Source organism: Thamnophis elegans, chromosome 15 (genome assembly GCF_009769535.1).
Source record: "Thamnophis elegans isolate rThaEle1 chromosome 15, rThaEle1.pri, whole genome shotgun sequence".
In the NCBI taxonomy this organism is placed as follows: Eukaryota; Metazoa; Chordata; class Lepidosauria; order Squamata; family Colubridae; genus Thamnophis; species Thamnophis elegans.
The window spans coordinates 46,896,116-46,914,945 of NC_045555.1; the positions used below are offsets into that span (position 1 = coordinate 46,896,116).

General features: G+C 41.4%; 1 protein-coding gene across 2 annotated transcripts in view; it reads right to left on the minus strand.

Annotated features, from left to right (window-relative positions):
• The window catches only part of BTAF1 (B-TFIID TATA-box binding protein associated factor 1), a 75,291-nt gene that overhangs the window by 21,145 nt on the left and 35,316 nt on the right, over nucleotides 1-18,830 (minus strand). For both annotated transcript variants that reach the window (XM_032231657.1, XM_032231655.1), the window contains exons 14-20: nucleotides 17,574-17,694; nucleotides 16,593-16,697; nucleotides 15,248-15,397; nucleotides 8,419-8,561; nucleotides 8,134-8,308; nucleotides 5,809-6,012; nucleotides 1,133-1,559 (exon numbers count right to left, since the gene is read on the minus strand). In XM_032231657.1, coding sequence (XP_032087548.1) covers nucleotides 1,133-1,559; nucleotides 5,809-6,012; nucleotides 8,134-8,308; nucleotides 8,419-8,561; nucleotides 15,248-15,397; nucleotides 16,593-16,697; nucleotides 17,574-17,694 — 1,325 coding nt within the window. The remainder of the gene's footprint in view (nucleotides 1-1,132; nucleotides 1,560-5,808; nucleotides 6,013-8,133; nucleotides 8,309-8,418; nucleotides 8,562-15,247; nucleotides 15,398-16,592; nucleotides 16,698-17,573; nucleotides 17,695-18,830) is intronic.

The window sequence follows — 18,830 nt, forward strand, 5'->3', positions numbered from 1 at the left end:
GAAAAAACTCCATAAGCAATTATAAAGTGAGGTTCTTCTCCATAGCAGCTGGAATAAAATGGTGAGAATTCATCAGAGATTTTTTTAAAAAATCATACATCACTAAAAATGCTTCAGAAAGCATAAAATGCAATAACGAATTTACAGTAAGATGACATCATCTGAACTTGTTTCAATTTCTATAGCAGTGTTTCCCAACTTTGGCGACTTGAAAATGTGTGGACTTCAATTCCCAGAATTCCCCAGCCGGCAATTTCTGGAGTTGAAATCTACACATCTTCAAATAGCTGAAGTTGGGAGGGAAAAAAGAAAGGAAGGAAGGAAGGAAGGAAGGAAGAAAGGAAGGAAGGAAGGAAGGAAGGAAGGAAGGAAGGAAGGAAGGAAGGGAGGGGGAGGAAGGTAGTAAGAAAGTAAGTAAATAAGTAAGTTTGTTTTTAATTTTTTTTGCCACCCATCCCTCTATGACAGTGTTTCTCAACCTTGGCAACTTGAAGATGTCCGGACTTCAACTCCCAGAATTCCCCAGCCAGCATTCGCTGGCTGGGGAATTCTGGGAGTTGAAGTCCAGACATCTTCAAGTTGCCAAGGTTGAGAAACACTGCTCTATGAGGCTACTCTGGAAGGTTTACAACAGTAGAACACATTATAAAAAATGTAAATATAATAATACTAAATCACTGAAGCAATAAAAATAATGAAAATACAAGATGGGCAGGTAGCGGGCAGGATATGCATGGGGAAGTTCTTAGTCCAATAACTCCCCCATGGGGTCGGTCCCCAGGCCAACTGGCAGAGCAGGCCTTCAGGCCCTTAGGGAAGGACAGGAGGGTGGGGGCAGATCCCACCCTAGGAGGCAGGATGTTCCAGAGGCCAGTGCTACGGCAGAGGAGAACTCTCCTCCTGGATCCCACCAGACTGAATTCCTTTACCAATGGGATTGGCAGTAGGCCTCCTCTGCCAGCACGAATAGGACGGGCCTTCCTTGAGGGATAAGACGCTTCATCGAGTAACCCTGCCATGGAGAGCTTTAAAGGCCCTAACCAACTCCTTGGAAGACTTCCTGATAAGTATGCCGATCCCGTGAAGATGGTTCCATGCAGCAAACGGAAGGGCTAGCAGTTGGTCAACGTACCTTTTGAGTTTTCATGGCTGCTCTGTGGCTGTGCAGGGCACGACGCTAAAGGAGTCAGGTGCGGATCCACGCACAGCGAGGTGCAGAGGTTTTTAATGATTTTCGAATTGGGGCAGGGAGATCTTGCGATGCATTGCTGAAGCAGTTTCGCTATGCATAAAGCTGAGTAATTTTGTACCAGCGTGTTTTCTTCTTTCTTCACAGCCTCCATCAAAGGCTTTATAACCGGGTTTATTTTTTCTGGAAGCTGCTCCAAATTGACCACAGCGCAAGCAGTGAATGTGTGCACTCTCAGCTGTAGCGTTTGCCATTCCAGGTTCGTTTCTGTGACTGTCATTTGAACTTGCTGCCGCTTGCCATCTAATTGCTGTAAAACTTGGGGGTTCAGGTTTGGAGACGACGTAGCTTCATTGAAAACAGTAGTAACCTTAATTTTAAAAAAGTAAAAAAAAATAATAATTACTATTTTGTGACATTGGAGGCTTTTAAAATCACTGGAAGCTGGGACAAACCCATGTTTATTTTTATAGATGTTGGTCTCTGTGCTCAGAGTAATCAAAAATGAACACGAAAAACACAAAATAAAACTACACTTACCAGATTAAAAAGAATTGTAGGAAGAATATTTACACATTCATGCAATGCTCCAGATTTTTTTTTTAAATCACCATTTTAAAAATTTTATTTAATCAAGTGACTTCTGTAAATGTGTTTTTATTTTTTCCATTTTCATTTTTGTACAGTCACATATATACTGTGCATAACCGGGGCCATATAACATTAAACAATAAACACAGCCATTCCTCTTGTCAATAATACCCCCCAAAATAGAAACCCAATGTACCTCTTCGACCCTCCATACACCCTTTCTTTCGCCCCCCTAATCAAATGACTTCTGGCTTGCAACCGTTGTAATTCAATTTATAAAGTACAAATAGTCAAAAACTATTATACAAAGGAAAAGCAAAACAAGTTAACAAATTACTCTTAAACTACATGCGAGTGCTGTATGGAAAGTGCAACCCCGTTAAGTAACTAAATTTGGAAAATCCAGAGAGATGGAAAGTCCTTGAATCTAAAGCTACTTGTGTCTTGCAACAGCCTCCAGGCATCAGGAAAAGTTGTTAAACAATAACAACACCCGGCCTCTTTGGCCTAGAATTGTGATATACAGCTGGGTATCCTTTATATATCGATGATATATCACACCACCATGTGGATGGATGACTTTGTTCAGCAATTTCATATGGAATTTAAATAGAAATGCGATGAGTATTAAAACTGAGGACATCCCCCTCCCCCCAAGCAAGACCCTGGGTTTTTCTCTCCTCCACATCAAGGCAGACTAAAACCAGGCATGGAGAAAGGAGAACCTGTGAAACAGGGGGTGTCCCCAATAAAGTGAAAAACTGCAAATCAATACAGGTTTAGCTCAGCCTTGGTGTTTGTAATTTTGGAATTTAAAAGAATTTTGTTACATTAACAACATATGTTTTTCTCGGTTCATTGCACAGCCTTCTGTAACATCTTACCGAACCCAAAGCTTTTGAAATCTCAACAGTTCACATGCTGGGAAAGGTATGATGAGTATCTTAGAAACTGAACCATATTTGTCAGCTATGGTAAATAACTGGATATTCTTATAACGTCCTTCATACTGCCACGCAGGGGGGCATTTTCATGAGCAAGAATCCGGCCCTTGCCCTTTATAATGATAATGGAAAACTAGAATAATATTCCTTACCAGGATCATCTTTGTATTTGGCTCAAATACTGAAGATGAATCTGTGATTCATGCTATAAAAATATTCTTTATCTTACATTTGACATTTTAACTCACTGTCCTGCTTGTCTACAGATCTTCAGATTCTTCCCAACCAGGAATTATAAAGCAGCTATTTTAGGATTAGTTGACTGACATATCTAGGAAGAGAATGAAACTCCTAGCTGTTGCTATTACTATTTGAAGGTATGTCCTACAGCTAAGAATGTCCAGACTCCATGTCGCATTTATCATCATGAAGTTTGTTCTTTCCACCAAGATTTGCATATAATGTTTTATTATTATTCTCTTATGAGAAGATATTGAGTTGCATCCATCGGTAGTTGTGATAATTTCTTTCTTAGGGATGTAATAAAGATAATTAAAAAACACCCTAGTGGCCTCCCAGCTTCCAGTATCCGTTCACTCTGTATTCAAAGCCATTAAGACATAAAGTAAGACCCAGGACAGTTGCACCATCAGCATCCCAGTCCTACCAAAAATAATTTGTTGCAAGAAATGGCAACAAGGAGAGAGGAATTAATTAGCATTTAATATTTTTTAAACTCATAAATGCATTTAATCTCATGCATCCAGAAGAGCTGAGAGGAAAGCTACACATTTATAGTTAAATGGAGCATATTGTCCAAAGATAATTTGAGCATGCAGAGAAATCATATGGATATCAGGTGTGAAGACAAAATTGCTTCACGATTGATAAGAAAGACAATCAACTTGAGGAAACAGGTGCATTTTTGTAAGTGTAAGGATCCTGGAGTAACCTTCTTTGAAACGCAACAGTGAGTGACATCAAGATTCAGATGGTTATTCTGACTCTAATGAGCTAACCAAATACTTAAGTGTGGCTCTTGTGAAGAGTAGTGATAATGATAATGCCACTTATCATCACTATGTATAATGGGCTTTTACGTATCTCCAGAGAGATTTACTCTTCTTTTTTTCAATGCCCCTCCAGAAACCTCTTATGTCACGTCATCTCCTGGAACTTCTTGAAAACCAGCTTGAGAATTGGCATACTGGGAGAAGGCAATCCAATCTTCCCCTCACTCTGAGTGTTGACTTAAGACTTTGACTGGGCTAATGGCCAGAGACTCATGAAACTTCCAAAAAGCCTCCTGGGAACCAAATGAATCCTCTACGTACTCGTGTGATTTGACAATTTCAGTGGGGATATAAACTGCTCAATACACTGGTCAAGATTTTTCCCTGGGCTGCACAGTGCTTCAGAAAGAAGCTTTGGAACTGGTGATGTATGAATGTAGCACTTAACTGCAACTCTTTAAAGTAGGATTGTTTCACAGTTTTTTTTGTTGTTGTTCTATATCCTATAAAATTTTATATCAAAGAAACTCTAAAAGAAAAAAAAACCTTTGGATTCAGAGAAGATTATTGATTTTATAGGTATGCTAGTATTATATTTAATATTTAGAGTAAGATCTAAGAACACACACTTCTGAGTGCCACCTAGATTATTTCTGCAATCCACCAACCACTCCTTGGGCATTCCTTACACTATTAGACATAAACATAAAATACGAATGGAAAATTTACACAGCAGAATGTTAGTGTCCTACACTATTTGTAATTGAGAACATTCCCCCTTTAATTCCTCACTCAGGAATGGAATACAGGCTCCATAACCATATTTTAAAGCAGAATAGTCACAATCTGAACTTCTTAGGTCCACTCTTACATTTCTACATGAAAAATGATTTTATAACAGAAGCATCAATAGCTGCAGTAGCTTATTTTTTTTTTAAAAGTAACTGCTTGCTTGCCTGTCCTCTTTTCACTCTTTAAGAGAGGCTGTAACTATCAACTGGATCATCTGTACTAAAAATAGACCGCATCTTATTTTGCTCATCTGTATCATTGCTATCAAAATCAGGACTTTCATTATGGCTGATAGTCACATCCCCTGTAGGAGATCACTTTGCATCTCAAAGTTTCCCTTCTCATTTCCAAGGTAGAAACAGATGTTTTTCATCATAGGTTAAAAGGAAAAGAGGCCATACAGTTCTGGAGCTGCTTGATGAACCACAAGATAGGGTGAAGAGGGGGGGCACAAAAGGGTAGAAATGGGGGTGGGGGAGACAGGCAGGTGGGTTAGTTAGCCCCTTACCTTACCAGGAATCAGGTCTGTGAGGGACCAAGACTGGAATGACTTGGACTGGGGTGAGCCCTTAACTAATGACCAATAAAATTTACTTAAGGACAGCTAATTGTCGGGATTGCAAAATAATGTGGCCACACCGACATGTTGCTTTACAACTGCAACACTTAGTGACCCAAATTGCAGCCCTGAACTGTGGCTGTCAGCTGAGGTCTACCTGTATGCAAAAACATCCTACCTATTTTGGAGGATTGACAGTGTCTGCCTCTGCTTCGCTACTTGCTTTCGGCCGCCATTGAAACGGGGAGGGGGAGGCGTGGTATTTGAGAGGGGAAGTTTTAAGTACAGGAGTGATTGTAAAAAGGGAGTTTTGTTCTCACCATCTACTACGCATGCTGCAAATAGTGGATTTACCCGCCAAGGCCAACTGTCCGGCATACCAACCTGATGACGCTTTTCGAAGATGACACCCACATGACACCTGAGGGATGTGCGGATTGGACTACGGGATGGGGTTACCAGGGGGGGAGGGAGTTGGGTCACATATTGATATCTATGCTTACGCGCGCTTTTGCCTCAGATCCTGCTTTGCTTAGCTGCTATCTACTCATGGCCAGTAAAAGTACTCTTAATTCTGCAAAATGGAGTTGAGTGGTTACTGAGGGAGGCTGTCCTGACAGACAGACCTATTTTAAAAAGTGATTGGGGAACGCTTTGCCACCACAGTGGTTTCAATGGAAGTGTGAATGCGGATCTTTATTTTTAATTTAATCTACTCACCAATTCATTAGCTTGATCTATGGTAAATACGCTGCAGTTTGCTTTGCTGGGAATATCAATGTTTGCATCGTTGAATGAAGAGATAAGTTGTTTACATTCATTCTGCATCCGGGTGAAGGGAACCGCAATTTCATCATAATAAAGATGCTCAGAGAGAACTCCAAGTAAGCGGGACAGGACAGCATCGGCCACTATTTTGTTTTCCTGCAAAAAAACCACCAAAATTTCACATTTTTAATGAAAACGATCTTAACGGTGCACAGGGGATTAACTTATTACAAGTACTGAAAAACGGTTCCACCACGAAACCGCGTTCGACTAAAGCGCGCTCGACGAAACCGCGTAGCTGACGTCATCACAGGGCGACAACAGCGCGGAGACAGAAGCACGCTGTAAACGCTAAACCTAAAATTAACCCCTAAACCTAACCCTTAACCTAACCCTAAACCTAACCCTAAACCTAACCCTTAACCTAAACCTAACCCTTAACCTAAACCTAACCCTTAACCTAATCCTAACCCTTAACCTAACCCTAAACCTAACGCTTATCCTAACCCTTAACCTAACCCTAAACCTAACCCTTAACCTAACCCTAAACCTAACCCTAAACCTAACCCTAAACCTAACCCTAACCCTTACCTTAACTTGAATCGGCTTGCTTTCAAAGCGCTATTTGAAGCGCCCTTCTTTCTCCGCGCTCGCTGTTGTCGCCCTGTTGATGACGTCAGGGACGCGGTTTAATCGGGCGCGGTTTTGTCGTGCCACGCTGAAAAACCTCTAAGCGGTTGAACTGGTGTTTATTTGGTTTCATGATTTAAAATAAAAGTGCAAATGCGATAAATGTTATGGAGCTGAATACTTAATATTAATCTACATCTAAATTAAAAAAAAAAAAAAACAGGACGACCAGCTATGTACCCCAAAAAGCAGCAATGTTTCAAATAGCCACCTGCTGGCTTTTAAATCTCAAGCAAGTTTTGAAAGCACGTGGTAACGTGGCAGAAAAGTCTATTCACACACAAAAAATTTAAATGCTGCTATGCGTATTCTTAGCAGACTGGGTATTTTCAGCCTCTAAAACTAAGATCATGAATTACAGAGCCGAAGAAGCTTCTTGGATGAGAAGCGAAATGTCTTCAAAAGAAAAAAAAACAGAAAATCCAGTTGCCTCTTGAAAAAGCACCTTTGGGACAACCATGACCAGGATGACTGAGAATCTCCAGAGACACCATGAATTAAAGAGTTCTGTCAATTCCAGTCAATTTCAAAATTATCTTGCATATGGACTGTTATCCGCTGATAGGAAAAGGTGTTATATCTGAAAATCATAAGCTTTATTAAACAGAGACAGAAATGGTTTAAGTTGGAGAATACCGTATTTTTTGGAGTATAAGACAAACCTTTTTCCCTCAAAAAAGAGGGTGAAAAACTAAGTGCATCTTATACACTGAATACAGCATATTTGGCCTACTGAAACTCTGTGTCAGCTTCTGCTTTGCTATCGCTTCAGCTGCCATGAAACGGGGAGGGAGGGCATGGTATTTGGGAGGGGTTATTCATTGTGCTGGAGGAAGGTTCTGGAGTTCACCGACTGAACGGACTACGCATGCGTGGGTGTTTCCCGCCAGGACTAACGGCACCGACATTCCATCTTCGTGATGCCTTTTGAAGTTATCTCACACCTGACACTTGGAAGACTTATGATTGGACTGGGGGTATGATGCCAAGGGGTGGGGAATGGGCTATTCTATATATCAATTGCTTTCGCGCCTAATTATTCAGACTTCGCTGCACTTTGCCTTTAACCATTCCTAATTAGTAAAAGTACATTTGATTTCTACTTATGGAGTCTCGTGGTCTTTCTTTCCTAATTAGTTAATGGAGAGGAGCTGACACTCTGCCCCCTTTGCAAAAATGGGCGCACAGAGGGTTTGGGAGGCTTGCAAAGTGCTCGGGGGGGGCGCAAAAATGAGCAAAAAATGGGCTGTTTTTGCCCCCCCCCCAACAGCACTCTACCAGCCTCCCAAAGCTCTGCATGCACCCCCCCCTTTTTTTTTACAAAAAAGGGCCATTTTTTTGCTTGTTCCCCCCCCCCCCCAATCCCCCAGGAGCACTCTACAAGCCTCCTAAAGCTCTGCTTCCCCCCCCTCCTTTTTGTTTAAAAAAAAAATGAAGCATGCAGAGGTTTTGGGAGGCCCGCAGAGTGCAAAAAACTTTAAAAAAAAAATTTACCTCTTCAAAATCATGCTGCGTCTTATACTGCGGTGCGTTTTATAGTCTGAAAAATACGGTATGCGTTTTTAACCGTTGTACTGGTTCTCCTACCTTCTGCAAGGCAGCCCACTCACAGATTACTAATGCAACGCTAAACCTCTGCAAAGCCGACTTGGAATTCAGGTGGAAAAGCAAGAGTTGGGCAAGTGATTCTGCTGGCTTGATTTCTTGGGAAGCAGCATTCACGCTGGGATCGCAAATGCAGCAGCAGAGGCCCCCAAGCAACCTGGAATGACACATTTCTGTTAGTTGGGTTACAGTGTTTAATTCGAATCCTGTATCTTTACTATAAGCTCTGCCTTGTTTAACATAAAAGGTTTTCAAGAATAAACTGACTTTGCGGCCATCATTCGAGCTCTCATAACCACAAAATCTCTGGTTGCTGGATCTTCAGTGACGCTTTCGGCACCGGCTATATATTCCTGGACCACTTCTTTGGTCTGGGGTTGACTTGGACGCAGCTTCCCTCCTGACTTTTCCTGCGGAAACAACACATCTGCTATTAAGACAGGATCTACATTTTTATATATTTTATGCACAGCTTTTCTTTTTATATTTGGGACAGTAATATTTGAAATGCGCATTTCAACCCCGGATGAAACCTATGCAGGAATATAGCACAGGGTCCTAAATTAAATATAATATAAACATTTTCGTTGCCTCTGATTTTGGAGAGGATAATTTCAAACCCAAGCGTACGCCTGCAGATCTGTAAGAGCAATAGGCATGTAACATTAGCCGTCTCCAATTCCCACCTCTGTTCTAATGCTCTGAAATTATAAAACAGCACTTGTTATTCAACTGCAATTGCCGGCTAAAAGGCACTTATATGCTGTCCTGATGCGCACAATGGAGAAAGAAATTCAGGCACAAGAACATTATCAGACAAAAGGCAAATATGGATTTTCTTTCCATTTTCACAGTATAAAGAGAGGTGAAGCTTCATTTGCCCATTTGAGGCATTTATTATTTCCTTCTTAATAATTGCAAATGCTTCAGACTCCAAATAAAAGCTGTGATGCTTGATTTTTTTTAACTGTTTAATCCCACGGCTAAAGAACAAACCTATTTTCCTTCCTGTTTGAAGCTTAAAATTTAACAAATGCTAAGATTTTTAACTTGGATATGCATTTGAGTAAAATCTATGTAACCTAATGAAAATATAGTATTGAAATATAGTAATGAAAATACTATATGTTATATAATTTAGAAAATATAGTATAATTGCAGTTAATTTCAGAGGAAAGTGATAAGGGGGCCAGGGGGTATCTCAATTCAAACCATTCTTAAGTCTCATCTCGGAGGAGAGCCTTCTCGGTGGCTGCTCCGACTCTTTGGAACCAGCTCCCTCCCCCCCGGAAATCCGGACCATACCCACTCTGATGGCCTTCAGGAAAGCCGTAAAAACTAGGCTGTTCCGGCAGGCCTGGGATTGTTGACCTCACTATTGAGGTCCGGCCCCGACTAGAATGAATTTATGATGGATGATTGTTGTTTTAAATTGTATTGTTTTTATGTGTTTTTTTTAAATATTCTGTTTGTAAGCTGCCCGGAGTCCTTTGGGATTGGGCGGCATATAAAAGTTTTAAATAAATAAATAAAATAATAAATAAATCTTTGTAACTAACCAAAAACTGGACCAAATTGTGTCGTCAGCCTGAATTTTTGGTAGCACCATCTCAGAGTGGTGGGTGCACCCAATGGTATTACAAGATAGCAAAGAAATGTAAACACTCCTCAGCCAACTCAACCAAGGGGCAAGCAGAGAAAGCTTCTGATTGGATAAACAAGGACCATCAGGAGGGAAATTACATGGTAATTAATGGCATACGCTTTCTAAAGATATACAGAAATAGATTTTTACATTTAAAAGTTTTTATTTTCCATTGTCATACACTCACATATATACTGTGCATAGCCGGCGCCATACAACATTAAACAATCATTGCAGCAATTCCTCTTGTCAACAATACCCCCCCCCAAAATACAAACCCAATATACCTCTTCCCCTCTCCATACACCTCTTTCTTCCACACCCCTCCAACTTTCTATCTTCCCTCCATCATCCCCCTCTACCCTACTTCCCCTCCCCCTCTACCACTCCTCTCTCCCGATCCACTCCCTCCCTTCCTTCTCACCTTCCCTCCCATCCTCTCTCCCATCCCTCTGTACCTGTCTTTCTTCTATCCCACTCCTCCTCCCCTTGGTGTATTTCCACTATATGTCAGTGTACTTAACTTATCCTATGACCTATGTAAACAGTGTGGGTAAGGTTTCCCATCCTCTTTCTCCTCCCTTTCCTTTTCTGCCCTGAAGACACATGAAAACCTATTCCTCCTATAGATTTCCCAGAATACTTTTAGGCAGTGACTTAAAGCAGGCCATTGTAGCAGTTAGCTCTTGAGGTCAACAGAGATAATCCATCAGACTGGCCCCTTAGCTGGGTAGCTGCAAAATGGGAAGCCAAATTATTATTTGATTTCCCTAAACTATTTAAAATACATGCAGCCTAGTGGTCTTCTACAAGGAGCCTCTACTCACATAGATCAGATAGTGCAAACTCTATGAAGTTAAGGGCTATGTAGTCACAATCCTAACCAATCTGAAGTAATGGAATGGAAAGAAATGGAATCTGCTAATTATTAGCCCATCTGCTTGCTACTTACTACAAGTCAGCTAGATGCAAAACATAAATCTAAGAATCTAGTGAATAGGCTGGGATAATGGAAAAAAAATGGTGCATTATGACAGAGAAATAAGCCGGTTTTAGGGCAGGAGGTTAACGGTTTTATGTATTATTTATTTGGCATATGGCAAGTACCTTATAAAATAGTCAAATACCACACAAGGGGCCTCTGCGCATAGATTTGGATTGCAAAAGAAAATGGATATTCTTGATGGGCTTCGGTTAGCGGCGGTACCAGATAAGGTCAAGCCATTAGCAATAACAATAGCAGTTTGACTTATATACCGCTTCATAGGGCTTTCAGCCCTCTCTAAGCGGTTTACAGAGTCAGCATATCGCCCCCCCAGTCTGGGTCCTCATTTCACCCACCTCGGAAGGATGGAAGGCTGAGTCAACCTTGAGCCGGTGAGATTAGAACCGCCGAACTGCAGATAACAGTCAGCTGAAGTGGCCTGCAGTACTGCACCCTAACCACTACGCCACCTCGGCTCTTCAACCAATTAACCAATGTCATCTGCCCTTCCCACTGGCAAGTCACCCTCTCTCGGTCTCTTAGGATACACAGGAGAGAATATTTGAATTTTAAGATTGACAAAGCTTATAGTTGCTGCTTTTCTGCTTTATTGGGGCTTCTTTGTTATCTGTAATAATAAATTGGCTTATTAAAGAGCTGCATATCCTTGATTCTCTTGCCTACTAGTCTTCCAGTTCAGATAACAGTCTTGGTGCAGCATGACAGTTGCTATGGATTAAGATGTTGTACAAAAATATCTCCAGGCACTTTAGATATTATGTAAATTATCTAATCAGATCTCAACTCCGAAAGGTTAAGCAAGGCTATGCATTAACTTCTCTTCTGTTTAATTTTTTTATACAAATAACACTGACAAAAAAAGAATGTTTAAGTGAGCTAGGCACACTCCTGTATCCAGATGATGCAATTCCACTGATAAACCTGGCAGACCAAAGAAACGTATATTCCAAAAATGTGAAATGCAAGTTAAAGCTGCCACAGAAAGGCAGGTATAACGCTTGTCCTGAACAATAAGTAGCTATTGCATTCTAGTTGCCCTCCCACCAAGGAATTTAGTGCCAAACATTTTTCTCTTTACAAATGTGTTTATTTGGTTAGGCAAACTCTCCAGCCCATATTTATACAAGCAATTTTACATACCCTGTTGTATTTCAAACCTCCATGAACTTGGGAATGCCATCCACTGAGATCAGAAAACTACCTATATTCTTTAAGTTACTCACATAAACTAAGTTTTTTTTTCAACCAACCCCTGGCATTTCTAACCTCTGTGGTGGTTTTAATTTATCCTGGGGTGGGGGGGTGGGGGGAGAAATATACAACTGCCATTTTCTTTCAAGGTTTCGATTTCATTTCGCCTATACAGAGCTGGGATAATCATCAGAGGACAGAGATCAGATATATGACTGATCAGAATGTGCCTTTTCTCCTGACAAGAGTTTAGATAAAAGAGGCTTGCAAATGGTCAGCCATTTATCCTTACAGGTGTAAGTCAAATGTACACTTATTTATTGTTGTTGTTCAATCCTTTGATCTTGGATTCTACCGGAGGGGAAGGTCAGTAGTGTTCTAGTCATCAAAATGCTTCCCATTGGGTGCGTCAAAAAATAGAAACAGTGGGTCAAATTTTATTCCTACATCCTACAGGGTATTGCGATCAATTTATATAACTGTGGCAAGAACGCAGGAGGAAGAGTATATTACTAAGAACCAATGGAGGGCTGTGATTCATCTGTTGGATTAGAAGCAGGACATCCTGATTCCAATCTATTATCAGCAACAGGAGCTCACTGGCTGACTTTGGACCTGTCAATTTCTCTTAGCTGAGCCTATTTCATAGGAAAAAAAAACAGGATGGAACATCGTGTATACTTTGAGATCCTAAATAAAAGGCAGGATGCATATATGATAAAGTATATTACTTCTCTCCTATTAGATCAATGTGTTTATCAAGGATGTTGTTGAATTCAGTCATATAAATGAAGCAGAGTTACTCAAAATTCATTGGACTTGCATGAAAAAACTCCCAGGTGGGCAACAGGGGATATGAAATGTTTAGGGGGGAAAAAAATCTGTATTTCTGAGAGGAAGTGCCTAAGGCAGTGAAGACTGGTGGGAGAGGAAGGACTATCAAGATTGGCTGCCATGATGGAACTGGGCAGGCTGATGGGAAGGAAGGAGAGAAACAGGTGGTTGCGAGTCTCCACAGGGAAGTCAGGAGGTGTGCAGTCTCATAGGATTTGGCTTTTTATTTCAATTATTTCATTATTATTTTTTGTTTGTTTGTGCTTATTGTAAATTTTGTGTATATTGTATACATATGCACACATGTATGTTTACTTCTAACCAAAAATGTGGTTAGCAATAGCAATTAGACTTATATACCGCTTCATAGGGCTTTTAGCCCTCTCTAAGCGGTTTACAGAGTCAGCATATATTTCCCCCACAGTCTGGGTCCTCATTTCACCCACCTCGGAAGGATGGAAGGCTGAGTCAACCTTAAGCCTTGGATGGATAGATAATAGATAAGATAGATACAGAAGATAGATAGATAGATAGATAGATAGATAGATAGATAGATAGATAGATAGATAGATAGATAGATATAGCATAGCAATAGCAGTTAGACTTATATACCGCTTCATAGGGCTTTCAGCCCTCTCTAAGCGGTTTACAGAGTCAGCATATCGCCCCCACAGTCTGGGTCTTCATTTTACCCACCTCGGAAGGATGGAAGGCTGAGTCAACCTTGAGCCGGTGAGATTTGAACCGCTGAACAGTCAGCTGAAGTGGCCTGCAGTACTGCACCCTAACCACCTCGGCTCTCTCAACATGGATTAAATACAACATGGAAAATAGAAAGGTTTTCTAAAAAAAACCTGAATTGGCAAAATACCCCAAATTTAGGGATTGTTTCTTTTCAAATATTAATTCTCGTTTTTTCTCATTCTTTCCCCTCACTTCCAATACTTCCTAGTAAATAAGTTCCTAAACTTCATTCTCATCTCAAGCCATTTATTTTTTGAAAAAGGAGGAAACTAGCTACAGTCTAACAAGCTAGAAGCAAAATAAACAAAAGACAATTCTGTTTGTTCTTTGTCCTCCATCTTTCTCCAAACTCTTAAGTCGCTTGCAACAGGCAGCCTTCAGACATTAACTTGACACAAAGGAAGAAGAAAACACTTGGTTTTCTAGAATGTGACTGACTCTCAGACAGAACAGAGTAGCCCAAAAGATGAAGGGGGGAAAAAAAACATGGAGTGCCTTTGAAAAGAAGCTTTTCATAAGATGTATTATCTATGGACAAGATACTTGTTTCTTTACGCTCTGCTATGCTGTGAAGGGAAAATAATGTTCAATTTTCAAAAGTACAAGAGACTTAGTCTTATTCTCTGTGATTGCACATTGTTAGACCTAAAGAGGAAAAAAACACTTGGCACACAATGAAAGACACTGTATTTTCTTCTGGTAGATAAAAATATTTGAAAGTTGTCCAGCACAATTTGAAAACCTTAGTATTTTAAAAAGATATGTGCTTGCAATGAATACAAATAACAGCAGCAAATAAATAAAAAATAAGTCATTCAATATAATGTCAACAATTTAAAGAAATGTAGAGGAAACAAAACCAGGTAGTGTAGCTCCCGGAACAGGGGTGTCAAACTCACGTCAAGACATTGTCATCACGTGAATGTATCACAATTTCCCCTTCACTAAAACAGGAGTGGGCATGGCCAGTGCGTGGTGCATTTGGCCCGCGGGCTGCGGGTTTGACACCCCTGTCCTAGACGCTTATACCTATTCCCGGTGGGACTCAGGGCGGCGCACAAACCCAAAGGAGGGGAAGGGGAAAACACAAGAACTACAACAAAAAATACAGGGAATTTAAAACAACCAACAGCCACACGATTCGAGAGGGGAAGGGAACTCATCGACCCCAGGCCTGCCGACACAGCCAGGTTTTAACGGCTTTCCGGAAGGCCTGGAGAGAGGTGAGGGTCCGAATCTCTGCGGGGAGTTCGCTCCAAAGGGCCGGAGCTGCCACAGAGAAGGCCCTCCCCCGGGTAGTAGCCAGATGACATTGGCTGGTAGACGGAACCCGGAGGAGGCCCGCTCTGTGTGATCTAATGGGTCTTTGGGAGGTAATTGGCAGCAGGCGGTCTCTTACACGTCCAAGCATCAGACCCATGTTTTTTTCAAACTTGGCAACTTTAAAGACAGGTGGACTTCAGCTCCCAGAATTGTCCACAAATCTGAAAGTTTCCAAGTTTGAAAAACAACTACCTTAGGCCTTGGAAAGGAAAATGGTATTTTTTCTCTGTTAGTGAAATACTGTCATACGGGACTCTTCGGTGCAAAATTGGGGATCTCTACAACGAAGCCAAATATCCCATTCAAACAGGCATATACTAGTTAAAGCAATACTTTGTTTCCTCAAGTCTAACCTTCAGTTTGGCTTTCACCTCCAGCAACATATTTAAATCAATAGGCAAATGAGAAGGCTGCATCATCAGGCAGAGCCAAGCTCCCATCCATGGACATGCGGCAGCTACCACATACTGTAAGGAAGCTTTGCTCAACAATTCAAGCCACACCTATTGAAGAGAAAGAAAGAAAGCATACATAATCAATTTAAAGATACTTACTATTCTTAATCAGTCAGTAGCTTATGAACAGAACCTCTAGCAAAGGGATGTCAACCTCAAGGCCTGCGGGCCAGATCCGGCCTGTGAGGTGCTTAGATAGCAATAGCAGTTATATACCGCTTCATAGGGCTTTCAGCCCTCTCTAAGCGGTTTACAGAGTCAGCATATCGCCCCCAATAACAATCCGGGTCCTCATTTTACCCACCTCGGAAGGATGGAAGGCTGAGTCAACCCTGAGCCGGTGAGATTAGAACCGCTGAATTGCAGATAACAGTCAGCTGAAGTGGCCTGCAGTACTGCACTCTAACCACTGCGCCACCTCAGCTCTTGTGGCTCGGATCTGGCTCGTGGGTCCGCTGTGAAAACAGCGAAGGACCGGCCTGTGGTGCCTCTGCCAGTGAAAATGGAGCTTGGGAGGGCCACACAAGTCCTCTCTGAGCTCTGTTTTGGGGGGTTGCAAGAGGCTGTCGTGGACTAAAACAGAACCGGGAGGGTCACGTGTGGCCTCCCCGAGTTCTGTTTTCGCTGGCCGAGGGCTGCAAGAGGCTGTCATGGCTCAAAACAGAGTCTCGATGAGTGACGTTGAGCTGACCACACCCAACATGGCAATGCCCCGCCGCCCCCCTAGATCAAACACAACCCTCAGCGAAATCGAGTTTCACACCCCTGCTCTAGCATACAACAATTATTTTGATATGAGTCGTAGCAATTCTTTTTCAATGTAATAGTCAACTTTGTATAGAAAAGCTAAGAGTTATATCTGTAATACCATCATCCTAAATTATAATTAACATTGAATGGATATTTTTTCTTTCACTTTTTTATTCTCAATATTCTAAGCCATTTAAATGTTGTTAATTTTTAAACAAATAACAGAAGCTTCAATGTGGAAATAGGAAAATGTACTAAGATTTATAATAAAGAGGGGAAAAACATACTTGTTATTCAATGCATGTTGTAAAATTATTGTAGAATATTATTTGTTCTTCAGTGAACAAACTATATACAGACCCTTCCAATTTCAGTTCATTTCATGCATGGTGCTCATAAAATCAAACAATTAAGGCTAAAACTCAACCATCAGAAAAGATACACAGATTTATTAATAAGGTAATGCAAATGTAAGGCCTAATGGGACACATACCTTATGTATTAATTCTAAAATTTCTTGGTTACTTTCCAAAATACAGAACTGAAAGATATGTCTTAACATGTCTTGCAAAATGGGAGTTAGCCAGCTTGCAGAAGTCTAACAACAAAAAGGAATACATAAAAATTATTTTAATTATCAGCAAATTGCTTTAACGAAACAGGTCAGAATTACCATACTGCAATACGGCAAGTTTAAATGACTCATCTGCACTACATTAGTTGTATTTTTAAATACTGGGATTGTTGTAATAATGAAAAATGCTTTGAATGTGCTATAGAGAAAAACAAAAGTGAAAAATGGGATTTCTACATAATCATGAATTATTTATTTATTATTTATTATTTATTTATTATCAAAATTTATATGCCACCCAATCCCGAAGGACTCCGGGCGGCTTACAAAAAAGAGAGAAAAAAAAGACAGTTTAAAATCACAACACCACATACATTCGTTATGATCGGGGGCTGGACCTCAACAGTGAGGTCAGCAGCCCCAGGCCTGCCGGAACAGCCAGGTTTTTACAACTTTCCTGAAGGCCATGAGAGTGGGTAAGGTCCGGATTTCTGGGGGTAGCTGATTCCAAAGGGTCGGAGCAGCCACAGAGAAGGCTCTCCTCCGGGGGCCCGCCAGCCGACACTGTCTGGCTGACGGCATCTGAAGGAGGCCCACCCTGTGGGATCTTACTGGCCGCTGGGAGGTATGTGGCAGTAGGCGGTCTCGAAGGATGAATCAAGTGCAACCAAACTTTCTTTGCCCTTGTACTGTAATGCAAGGGTCCCAATCCCGGATCCAGCACTGACCCGCTGCATGCCAACAACTGGCCCGTGCAAACAAGCGAAACCCCATCCGTGACATGCAGGCAGCATGCAAATCCACACCACCTCCAGTCCGCGGAAAAACCTTTCTCCATGCAACCGGTCCATGGTGCCCAAAAGGTTGACAGCCACTACTCTAATGATAGCAACTACTCACCTGATCTTGTGTACACAACAGAGTAAACAAAGTTTCTAATGCAGCTTTTCGGACAGAAGCTATTGTGTGATGAAGAAATGGCCACACACGTGGTACCAGAACCGTGAGTGACTGCTGAATACTGAAACATGGTGGAGGAGCAATAAAGATAAAAAAATATATATGAGTCCATAAATTAGTCAATACATTTTGCAATGCATATTCATATTTTCAGGTTGAAAACATTATCATTATGGTGATACAAGTCAGCTTATGTAGCCTACTAATATCTACCCAACTGCCAATAAGCAATTCAAACATTTACCCTATTATTATTTTTAAAAGCCTATTTTATGCCTTGGGAAGGTCCCCCCCGCCAAAAAAAAACCTACTTTAAAAATGTATAGAAATGTAAAGGAAAGGAGTCAAAATTCATGCTGATGGGCTTGACTGAGTTGATAAACTGAAGGTCAAGAGGGGAAGCATGGCTAAAAGGACTCTAAAATTAACCCAGTCACCGGGCAGACAAACTGAAGTTGAACCCATGCTTAGATTCTCCAAGCAGCACACAGGAGAACTAGGTCCTAATTCACCTTCAGGTTCAAGGTTCATTTTATTTATATGCTGCCCTTTTCCTGGGCGGACTCAGGGCAGCGCACAAACCCAAGGAGGGGAAGAGAAACACAAGAACTACAACAAAAAGTACAGGGAATTTAAATCAACCAACAGCCACACGATTCGAGAGGGGAAGGGAACTCATCGACCCCAGGCCTGCCGACACAGCCAGGTTTTAACGGCTTTTCGGAAGGCCTGGAGAGAGGTGAGGGTCCGAATCTCTGCGGGGAGCTCGTTCCAAAGGGCTGGAGCCGCCACAGAGAAGGCCCTCCCCCGGGTAGTAGCCAGATGACATTGGCTAGTAGACGGAACCCGGAGGAGGCCTGCTCTGTGTGATCTAATGGGTTTTTGGGAGGTAATTGGCAGCAGGCGGTCTCTCAAGTACCCAGGTCCAATACCATAAAGGGCTTTATAAGTGACGACAGTCCATACTTTCAGTCATGAAAGCTTTTTTGATTTGGGGATCGCTCTCATCCCACACATTGGTTGTTCTGGAGGAAAAACTGGACTAGAGTGCTATTTTACCTTGAATGTCTGGATGAAAGGCAGGATATCTAATTAACAATGAGTACATTTTTATGTAAAACCAAAATGGGAGTACTTATTATATTGTTCAAAGATATAGAGAATAGAGCAACTGCAGATCACAGGAACTGTGTTCAA